This window comes from Epinephelus fuscoguttatus, linkage group LG17, assembly GCF_011397635.1.
Source record: "Epinephelus fuscoguttatus linkage group LG17, E.fuscoguttatus.final_Chr_v1".
NCBI lineage: Eukaryota > Metazoa > Chordata > Actinopteri > Perciformes > Serranidae > Epinephelus > Epinephelus fuscoguttatus.
In genome coordinates, this window is record NC_064768.1 from 15,767,147 (window position 1) to 15,778,870 (window position 11,724).

General features: G+C 41.5%; 1 protein-coding gene across 1 annotated transcript; it reads left to right on the plus strand.

Annotated features, from left to right (window-relative positions):
• Positions 1-604: 604 nt before the first annotated feature.
• eva1bb (eva-1 homolog Bb (C. elegans)) lies at positions 605-10,397 on the plus strand. The gene is made up of 3 exons (XM_049603025.1): positions 605-1,048; positions 7,447-7,593; positions 7,857-10,397. The coding sequence occupies exons 2-3, from the start codon at positions 7,527-7,529 to the stop codon at positions 8,288-8,290; spliced, it is 501 nt and encodes a 166-aa protein (XP_049458982.1). The 5' UTR covers positions 605-1,048; positions 7,447-7,526; the 3' UTR covers positions 8,291-10,397.
• The last annotated feature ends 1,327 nt before the right edge of the window (positions 10,398-11,724 follow it).

The window sequence follows — 11,724 nt, forward strand, 5'->3', positions numbered from 1 at the left end:
TTGACAGAGTTAACAGTGTTAACCTGTGGGGAACAGGACGGTGGGTGCTATGCTTCCATGATGGCACCAGAGCGCAGTGGTGACCTTGACCAAGCCAGCGGGATACACACATAGGACTCACCACGTGCCACATCAAAGCACAGAGAAGCTTGGATAACAACACACAGAGGAAGCGTGATTCCATTCTCTGCTCAGGACGCCATTACTCCACTGTATCTTTACATACCAAATAGTTTGCTGCCACATTAATGCTCTAAATATTATAAAGAGCTCCTTTGATTACAGTACGGGAGTAAATGTATTTAGTTACTCTCCACCTCTGGACTCCACCACACAGCAGCACCTGCTGGCTCCACTGTTTACTTAATAAACTCATTAGAGACACAAAAATCACTGCTGAGTTCTTTTTATTCCTCTCCATCGACGCTGAGATTAAAATACAAAGAGCTCAATTAATCCACGAGCCCCCGACAGCACCGCGGCCCTGTGCCCATGGCAGCCGACTAGCTATTTCCTGTCCCACCCTCTTGGCTTAACAGTGAACAGACCTCACTGTGGTGTGTTTGTGGCCAGCAGAGGAGAGATCACCTCCCTCTGGTCAGCAGTGTGGCTTAAATCTGCACAGAGGCAGAGTAACTCCAGTAAAAGATGACTTCTACAGAAGTGAGAACTCTGTAGTGAGTGACTTTGGAGGCTTTTATTTTGCAGTCAGATGCCAGCGATTCATGCATAAGGTTTGGTTATCTCTCAGGAAGAGGAAACACCTCCTTCTCAACACATGTGGAGGACTGTTTCTGGTTGGTCCTCCTCCTCTAAAGGATGACAGGGAGTGGATCATAGTAGAGGGCAGCTCCCTCTCCAGCAGCTACATCAACTCTTCTGTCACGAACACTGAGTGACCAACAACCTCTCACTGCTCTTCCGACCAAATTATGGGATCATATTTAAGTGCTGGCTGACAAGCCAGGTCCAAATTTGGATCTTACGTCTTTGTTTTTTCAGTGTAAACTTTGTCAGTCAATCTGAGCAGCTCTCATCCAAGACCAAGGTGAGTGATAACTTAAGATGATGCTTATATTTCACTCTTTTTCTATTTTATTTAATTTTCATGTAAATCAAGCTATTATTGCACAGTACAGGGGCCTTTATGCTATGAAAACTATCACAGACACTGATTTTTGACATTTATAAAAGGATCTTCCCAAATATACTACTCTGTTGTCAGGCAATAAACAAGGCAACAAACTAGTTTATTAGTAGGGCCTGCACCATGTTCTTTACGACCACAGACCATAAAATCCTTTATAGCTGCAGAAGCTACAACGTGCCAAAAATCATCAACACTTTGAATATAAATTCCAAAATGTTTCATGGATTTTTATACTTAACTGAGGACACTTTTTTACAGTTTTTACTGCGCTAAATGAAAGTTTTTTTGACTGCAACTCCCCGTCTCAGACAGTAAACATTTGGTGGGCTACTGTAAAATAACAAGTCGTATTTTCAATGGTTTCAGGTTTCATCTTTTGACTTAAATGGGATTATCTGAGCAGGAAGTGTGGGAGGGTTGAACAGGAGTGCATTTTATGGGGTTACATAAACAGCTACAGCTGCCGGGCTTTGCATGTGTATAGTTAAGAGGAGAAGTTATTGGACTTGTCTGGAAATGTTAGGTGTTAAATCTGTCTGCCCCAGACTGCAGCTGTATAAAATGGACATTTGTCTCCCCCTGGTATTTGAATTACCACAAACGGTTGCCTCAAGCTGTCATGAAGCTGCGTGGAGCTCTTATCCTTTCTGTTTATAACTGAGTCCTAAAAATCATCTTTTCTTAAAACAAGAGAAAGAAAATCTGCCAGGGCAATGTGATAATTTCAACCTGTTTTCCAAAAGGAGTTTCAAGTTCACAGAAATAAGTCTCCGAAGCTTAAAACATGAATTAAACTTGATTTTGCATTAAAACAAAGTGACTCATATTGGAAACAAGTAGAAAATATTTGTACTACAATACCATTTTTTAAAAAAAAAACAAAAAAAACAGGAGCTTGCAGTCTTATGAAGATTTAGCTGGTAAGATCAATACCTCTAAATGTAAAGCTACAGCCTGCAGCCAGTTAGCATAACTTAGCACAAAGGCTGGAAACAAGGGCTAACAGCTTGCCTGGCTCTATCCAACAATAACAAAACACCTCTAAAGCTCATTAGTTAGCATGTTGTATCTTGTTTGTTCAATCCTTACAAAAACTGAAGTGTAAAAACAATATTTTGAAGTTTTAGGGAGGTTATGTGCCAAACTAGTTCTTGGTCAAGAGCAGCTGCATGGTACATAACCCCCCTGTAAAACAGCAAATTACTGTATACTTCGATTTAAGACAAATGTGATACAAAGTGTTTAAGCTGGAGTAGGCAGAGATATGGAAATCTGAAAATACTTCCTTCTTCTGCGACTGTCCTCTCTGTCCTAAGCCCCTCCCACTAGATGACCACGGGCAGATGCATGTGGTTCATACAGTAACCCAATGTTGCCAATACATTGATTTATTTGATCTTATTTCATTGTACAGTTGCACACAGCAAGACAAGAATTAGCTAGCCAGCCTCCGATGTTCTCTCTGCCCTTGATCCCTGCCACTGTGAGCAGCAGAAGGGCTGGCAGCAGCTCTGGAGACAGACGTTGGGTCAGCGGCTGTAGTGGCTCAAATTCAGCCAACACACCAGGCGTAACAGCAGGCTGGTGGCCAGCGGCAGCGCTGGGTCAAACCTGTGTAACCGCAGCAAAAGAAAGTTCGCTGATCCAACGGGGAGTTTGGGTTTTCCAGTTTACTGGAGCTGGGGTTAGCACCAGCTCAATTTGGTTTAGCCTGAGTGTCAGACTGAAGCTCCCAGAACCTTCAGTCTGACATGGCTTCCATTGAAGGCGATTTACAAGGGGGAGAGAATTTGATTTTTTCCCTAACCAATTAGTAGAGATCAACGACTCACCCAGAATCTGATGTCATTAGTATCCATGCCTCGGGGGTGCTGAAAACAAGCAAGCATTGCCTGTTTAAAATGTCTCCGTCGTTGTGCACGCCCAGCTGCATCGCCGTTAAATCCAGTTTAGCAGCTTCTTTAATTTGGTCCTCCATTAACGCATGTAGTGGCGAAATACCTCGATAGCATCGTTAATGTGGTCTGTAGGATCTGTAGCAGTCGCCATTGTTGCTATCCTCACCAGTTACCCACCGGCATACAGCTTGACATCAGCGTGGCACTGATTGGCTAATCGCTAGACCCCCGGCGTTCATTGGTCCGTCCAGTGTTTGGACGAGATAAATCGCAAATTCATTGAAGTATGCCAGACCAGAGATGCAAGCCTACTCAGTTGAGTGGGCGGGGTCTATGGTCTGGAACCAGGCTAAATTTGGTTTGCTGAGGCTGCTGACTCCAGAGCTGCTGCCTCCTCTCAGCGAGGTGGTCGGTAGCGGTGGAAAAAGAGGTGAAGGACACACTGTGATTCAGGGCTCCAGCTGACATTAACTATATAAATGTACACTTGAAGTCACAGCTGTGAGCCTTTTGCTCCTGTTAGCAGAAGGCTAAACTATTAGCAACATTTTCCCGTGATTTCTGAAACACTTGGCCGATTCTATCTGTCTTCATTTTTTGGTCTGCTTTGCAGTGTAAGCATTTGTTCCCAATACTGGAATAGCAACTTTCTCTGCAGGACTCCAGCATTGAATCAGTCTTTTACCGAAAGAACGTGCACGTGCATCTGCATTTGTATAACAGCCAATAGGAACACCCACCCACAAAAAGGTAGATTTTCTGAAGCCTGAAAACAGAGCCAAAACGAAGTCCAAAAGTCAAGTTTTCTCTCAGACCAGTCAAATTACAATATGCTCAAAGTTTATTATGGGATTTTTGCCCAGTGAAGCCAGAATAAAACTGCCTATCCCAGCTTTAATAGGGAGCTTTATATGTGGTGGCAGGTGGATTTGTTACTGTTGGATGGAGCCAGGTGAGCTGTTTGCCCCTGTTTCCAGTCTTTATGCTAAAGCTAAGCTAACCGGCGACTGGCTGTAGCTTCATATTTAGCCTAAAAAACATGAGAGTACTATCAATTATCCAACTCTCCATAACAAAGCAAATGCATCCCCAAAATGTTGACCTGTTCCTTTCAAGGCTCAAATTACAGGAAATAGAACTTGATAAGAATCTGTGGTGTCATAACTGCTATGTTTGATAAACAGTGCTATCAGTGGGCATGTAGAGGGACAGAGTGTAAAGGCCAGTCTTTAATTAAAACAAACACTGTTTGACTTTACGTGAGCTGAAGCGGAAACTAAATTGCCCACTTATTTTGTTAAGGTCTGGGGGCCGCAAATTGTGGGTGCAGATGGAGTCATGCTTCTTCGGTTTGTGAGTTAAATGCTGAACAGAAAGCAACGTTGATTGAGATCCACCGGTTCCCATGAGTCAGCGGCCACCATGGCAACTACCACTACTATAATTGCTCTCTTTGAAAAAATAAAAATAAAGCGTTTGAGAGTGCATGGGGTCTGCCAAGAGTCACCAGGATAAAAATCAGGGTGGGAGACTGACTCAAGCCCCCCAAATGGCAGCGATGGGAGCAGGGCATGATTTCGTGCTCCCTGGAGAAAAAAAGCACCAGAAAGAAAAACATTCAGCTCCCACGCACATTGTTGTTGTAATGACAGGGAATGTGAGGGGGTGGGAAATATCAGTCATCATGTTTACATCAAGCTTTACTGTTACTGTGGGACCGTCTGTGACTCCACTTTAACCTGATCTAACCCTCAGACTCTTACTCTCAAAGGATCGGTTCACCCAAATTACAAAAGATACATTTTGGGGGCTATTTTTGTGGTAGAAAGTAGTTCCCGTGAGGTCTGTGAGTTATCTAGAGTAACCATGAAAGACATTTTACTGTTGAATTTTTAGCTCACAGCGCGGCTTTAGGGAAGGCAGTGGTCCAGACTGAAATATCTCAACAGCTATTGGATGGATTACCACAAAATGTGGTTCAGACATTCTTGTTTTTACCAGAAGAGGAATATTGAATTTCCCTGACTTTTCCTGTGGCACCATCTGCAGGTAAACAGATTAAATTATCCCAAAAAATATCTCAACGTGTACGTCTGGATTGGCACAAAATTTGTGCGGACATACGTGCCTAACAGAGGATGTATCCTGATGACTTTGGTGATCCTGTATTTCAATCAGTCAATCAATCAGTTTTATTTATAAAGCCCACTATCACAAATCACAGTTTGCCTCACAGGGCTCTACAGCATACGACATCCCTCTGTCCTTAGGACCCTCACAGCGGATAAGGAAAAACTCCCAAAAAAAAAACCCTTTAACGGGGGAAAAAATGGTTTCCTTTCCTTTCCTATTTCCTTTGACATAAGTTTACACTACATGACTTTCAAAGTTGTCAGATAGCTGTACAGTTCTTGGTTCTCAACTTGTGTTGTAGTCGGGAGTCTTGAAGTCACACACACTACAAGATCTTTCACCAGCTGGAATCGCCGATGAGTATGACATGTGATGCGCAGATCGACCTACAACCCAGGGGTGCTTACTAAAAAACTTTGAGGTCAAAATGCGGGGAAAGCAGCATACCGAAAAAGCTAATAGGTTAATAATCGACAGAAACATTGTGTGCAATAGTCCACCTTCCACCATCTCTTCCCCTCTCTCCATCATTTTCTCTCGATGTAGTTCAGCTTGTTTTTGTCCTTAGCCCATGTCTTGTGCTCTCATTGGCTGTAGCTTGCTGACAAAGTCCCCAACAGGTCCAGATATTTTTCATGCTAGATATCTGGGGAGTGTCTTTCAGCAGTTGTATCTTTGAGCACACATCGTGCTCAAGTGCTAATTTGTAATTGCCAAGTCGGTGCTGATTTGCCTCTGATCTGGGGCTGCTGGGGAGCTCCAGTAACTGTCTGGGAATGGAAAATCAGGACTAAAGTCGTGTCGTGTGAACTTGGCATTGACGCAACCAAAAATTTATTTTGTCCAATAACTGCAAAACTCATGACATTCCCATCATCCTCAGCTGTCCTCTGCGTTCAGTGCTAATGAGCAAACATCATGCTAACACGTTAAACTAAGATGGTGAACTTGGTAAACATTATACTTGCTAAACATCAACACAAGCATTGTTTGCAGGTAGGATACAATAAATTGACATTTGCTTCTTTTCTTTTTTTTTTTACACAGTTTTATACAAACTGGAAAATCAGACAAATTGTGAGTTTGAAATGACACAGTCAATAAAATCGCGCAAATTGAAACCAAAATGTTTTTGTTCCCAAAGATTTAATTGTTATTTTTTGTGTTCTAAAAATGTCCCTAGAGCTGTTTTACCACCATCTTCATTTAGTTTTAATTTTTTGCAGCTGTGAGAAGCTCGTCCGTCTCCTTAGTGCATTGCATTGTGGGACAATAGGGCGCATCAACAGCACACACAAAAATCAGGCTTTTTTTTTTTTATTATTGAATTTTATGAGTCCACTTATTTTGGCACGTACTATCCAAAACCTGCTTAGATTTAGTGTGTAGCATGTAGTGGGTAGCAATGGCCCTTTCCATTATTCCTGCCCCTTACTTGTAGCGCCCTTGCTCGGACCACACCCATTCTTATACTTGACCTTGGCAAAGTATTCAAAAGCTTATGAGTCTGTGTGTGTGCCATCATGGCAAAATGTAGTCCTGGAGACAGCTACTGTAGCAGAAACTACCACAGAGGAACTTATGACTACTTTGCCATATGTTATATGTCTGTGGACAGATTTTGTCAACACAATGGTGTCTAAACCATGCAAGATGCAGTCATGCAGCCATAGAAGTGTGTTGGTGAGATCAAGTTGAAGGTAGAGTTCAAAGATGGGTTTGGTCGGCACAAGCAGACTGGAAGTAGGAGGGTAGGAGATAGGAAAGAGGCCACTGGCCCCCCACTTTATGCCTCCGGCCCACATCCATTTTAAGCTGTGGATTGCTGTATTGCAGCTGGAGTGATCCCATCGCATGATGGTCTCTAGTGACATTTTTTTTTAGTTGGAGTTTTCAAGTGAACATGTGAAATTTGTTCTGTCAGTTTTTCTGTGGGAAAAAAGAACAACAACGACAAAAAAAAGCCGGAAAAGAGCCTCCTCAGGCACTGATGTCATAAATATAAACATCCTTATTAGACAGAGAGGGCCCCATGTTGCTGTCCTCGCCACAGGCCCGACTGTAAAATACTTATGAGGAACACAATGTCCTTGTCTGCTGACCTCTGACACCAGTTTAGATAACAGGAATGATGGGAGGGGAACACACTTTGTCAGGCTTTTAAATGAGCTCACACTTCCCCATTGGGTTTAAAAGTGATCTTATGTATGTCAGACTGAAACATTAAAGCATGTACTAATTGTTTGTTTGTTTGTTTTGTGACAGGATCTGCCGTTGGTGTTGGAGTTCCGTTTGTAAAACAAAATCCTGGAGATGGTAGATATTTGAACCCACAGTGAACCAGGATGGAGCCTGTTAAGAGAGACATGGAGCTGCTCAGTAACAGCATGGCGACCTACGCTCACATCAAAGGTAAAAACCTCAGTGTGTCAACAACCATGATTGTCAGCCTGGGGGTCTCTCTTGATTTTTGCTGGCAAATGAGCAGGGAGATCTGGGTGCTGGTAAGATGGAGGGAAATTTGCTCTAGTACATTTACACATACTACCCACACTGGTGAGATACAAAGCTAGTTGAAAATCGGCAAAGTATCCCTTTAAGTACACTATTTGAGTAACTGTACTTAGTACTTCCTGTAGCTGAGGTCGAACTCATCCATTTCTCTGCCCTCACAGCCAATCCAGAGAGCTTCGCCCTCTACTTCATGATGGGTGTTTGTCTGGGCCTCCTCATGGCACTGTGCCTCCTGGTGGCCGGCATCGCCTGCAGGACTCGCCGCCACAGCAGACCACCCCCTTCCCCTGAGAGGAGACAGCTAAAGGAGTCCAGCGAGGAAGAGGAGGATGGGGAGGAGGATGAGGAGAGCATTGCAGACGAAGATGTGGAGGAGGCAGAGATCCCCAAAGTGACAATAGGGCCCATGAGTGATCACAGCAGCCAGTCCAACGGGACTCTGAGGAGTGTAAATGTGTTCGCGTCAGCTGAGGAGCTGGAGAAGGCTCGACGACTGGAGGAGAGGGAAAGAATTGTCAGGGAGATCTGGAGGAACGGACAGCCCGACATCCTGGTCACAGGGACAGGGACTATTGGACGAGTGCATTACCACTAACAAAGACTTTGACTGTGCCCTAAAGATCCACCCCACAAACTGCCGAGGACAGGACACACACAGATGTTTCGATTTGTAGGATAACCTACAGTGTTTGATATTAAAATAAGTGACTGGGGTGGTGAGAGGGATTGAACCTTATATTTCACTTTGTCAAAACCAAAGCCCTCCTCTGTGTTAAATTATTCAAGGAATTTAAGCAGTACCCCAATTTAACCCTTAAAATCTTACCCACATTAAAGGAATATTTCACCCTTCAAATGACTATGTATAACATTTACTCATCCCATGCTAACGTTGAATTTGCAAAGAAATCGTTTTTTCTCACATGCCTCCACGCTGAACGAAGAATCCAAAAATGGAAAAAAAAATCTTTAAGAATTCAAGTCATAAGTGGCCGTGGTCTACAACAGCAAAACTATATCAAAACATCTGCTTACAAACTGTTACAAAACTCTTGCAGTACAACACTACAAGTCTCATTTATCTAGTCGTATGTTAGGGGGGATAATAACAGTTTTCTGTTGTTATACTCGGCCCCCAATGATTTCAATTCATCAAGAATTTTATGCGTTTTTGGATTCTTCATCCACCAAGGAGGCGTGTGAGAAAAATTAAAATTTCTTTACAAATTCACATAAACACAGCATGAGTAAATTATAGGAGGTGAAGTATTTCTTTTGCATATGGCAAAGTGCAAATATGTTTTTTTAAAAAAAATGCAAATTTAGGAAAAGAAGAGCCCCTCTCCCCCCTAATAACTGTGGTACAGTTCCTAAGTCAATAAGACATTATGAAATAAGTGATCATATAAATAGATACAGATATGTAATACATTCATATTTTCAAATCCATTACATTTTTAGAATTCAGTTAACATCTTTATTGATCAAGAAAAACCTGCATTATCTTTATGAAATAAAAAAAGAGACTCTGGGGGGATTTTTTTTTCTTTTTTAAATCAGCACTGGTGGAATAACTTTCATTTTCATCAATAAACTCAGCAGGATAACAAAAACATAATCTGTAATCTTTTTTTTTATTACTTTAGTAGTCCCCCATACATTTTGTTTTAGCATGCTTGTGACATAAAAAATATTTTGTATGCAGCATATTTGGCTTCATCTATTTTACCATATCTTTGCAATGTGAATAATTAAAAGTGTAACAACTTTTTGAGTCAACAACAGAACATGTATATCATTGGATGAAGTGGTGTCCATCTGTGGTTATTTATGTGTCAAACAATGTTCATTTGATTTATTAGCAATAATTAGATGAGAAAATCACTTTTCATGTTCATGTTTCATGTTTTTAAGCTAAGTATGTAGCATTAACTGGAGCTGAGAGACAGTTAGCTAAATTAGCTTAGCATAAAGACTGGAAACAGGTAGAAACTGCTAGCCTAGCTTTGTCCAACAGGGTTAATAAATCCACCTACAAGTACATTCAAGTGGATAAAGGACAACTTGTGGTGTTTTCCTTGTTGTGATACTGATAGCTAACTGGGAGAGTCCAGGTAGTAACCCGTCCCGCCCTCCACCCAAGAAATAGTCCTACCCTGAACAGTAACTGTTTCAGCTTCTCAGATGTGAATATTAGCTTGTTTCTATGTCTTATGTGATAATAAATTACATATGTTTATGTTTCAGACTGTATTAATGATCTAGTCATGTTTTTGACTCATCAACTGATGGTTTCCAATTCTTAAAATTGCTCAATTTGTCTGACCAACAGCCCAAAAATCCAAAAAATATTCAATTTGCAATGATATAAAAGAGCAAAGCAGGAAATCCTCATATTTTAATAACTTGACTCAATGATTGTTTGACCTTTTATTTGATAAATTACTACAAAAAAGGGTTGTTGATTCATTTTCTGCATTATTTTCTGGCCTGCATCATCAGACTTTGAATCCAGTTTGTCGCCAAGTAGGTTTTCACCGTCAAGAAAATTGCTTTAGTGTTTTGATAGACAAGAAACAGAAATATGGAAAGCAAATTAAATTAGAGTAACCTGATTAATGTAGCCTGTTTAAAATGAAAGGCAGTGTGTGCAAAAATATATTCTAGGGGTTGTGCAAAGGTTCACATAAATAAAATTAAAATAACATGCAATGTACAGAGATAGTCCAGAAAAATGTGTGTTGAAAAATTGTGATGGACAATTTAAAAAAAAAAAAAAAAAAAAATTAACTTAATTTTTCATTCAAGAAAATACTGTGTGTATTGATATAAAAGTAAGGTAGTGTTCATTTGCAGCCTTGGTGTCACTGCTCCCACCGAGGCAGCTTCATGGTGGGCTAATTTTAGTAGAGACGTCAGCTTTCCCACAGAAAACCCTCCGGTCTTTTTCCCAGCCTTTACACTGGCTTATGTCTCTGACCCCAACACTTCCTGTTTCCCTCTCCACAATTCCCAGTACCCCCCTTCCCTCCCTCCCAGTTTCACATACAACACTGCAGCTCTCTGCTGAAGACACGTCTGTCTGAGGGACTATGAAAGAGCCATTCACCTCAGCCGTACTGTAGATATTACCAATGCAGAGCTTCTCCATGCGATGTCTGAGGAGATTTTCTGTCGGCTGAATTTTCCTCCTCCGTCTATGAAAAGGCTCATTATGTTACAACTGCAGTAGCTTGTGTCCAGGGTTCGTTAAGTGGCACTGAATGAAGATTGTTGTATGGATATAGAGAAAACAATCTCAATACTGACAAAATGAGACACTCATGATCTGATGGTGTGAGCTCATTCTGCGACGAACTGCTTATTCACACTTGTTTGTGGTCCTGGGGCTCTTCAGCTGCTCGAAAAACATATTTAACATGGTTTTGTCACATTGATTCCTCATGAGGTCTGCCTATAAACATGATTTTAAACTCATGACATTTCAGACACCCCTCTCTTATAATGGCCATTTTCACTACTTTGTGGTGTATAGACAAGAAAAGTACAGATTAATGATAATTAGCTGTAGCTTTACGATGCTAATTGTTATTTTGTCACTGTCATTGAATGTACAACCCCAAGCTAAAGGTTAGCACTTTATGTCTTTACGTATGGGCTTTAGGAAGAGGTTATTTTTGCAACTATTAATATTATTACACGTACTGCAGTGGAGTGAGACCCCACACAATAATGAAGTAAATCCAAATCTATTTAACACATCTCTATAGTCTGTTAAAGCTGGGGGAGACATTTTAATTTTGGTGACATTGGGCAAAAATCCCATAATAATCCTGGAGCATATTGTAATTCAATAACTAGACTTCTGCACCTCCTCTTGGCTCTGAAAATCTAGCCTGTGACATGAGATGTTGCCAATCTCAGGTCATTTCAAAGAGAGGGGTGTTCCTATCGGCTGTTCTACAATTGCAGATGTGTGTGAAGCAGTCCACAGTGGCAGGGAACGAGAAGGGGGGGCAGTGGGGTGGC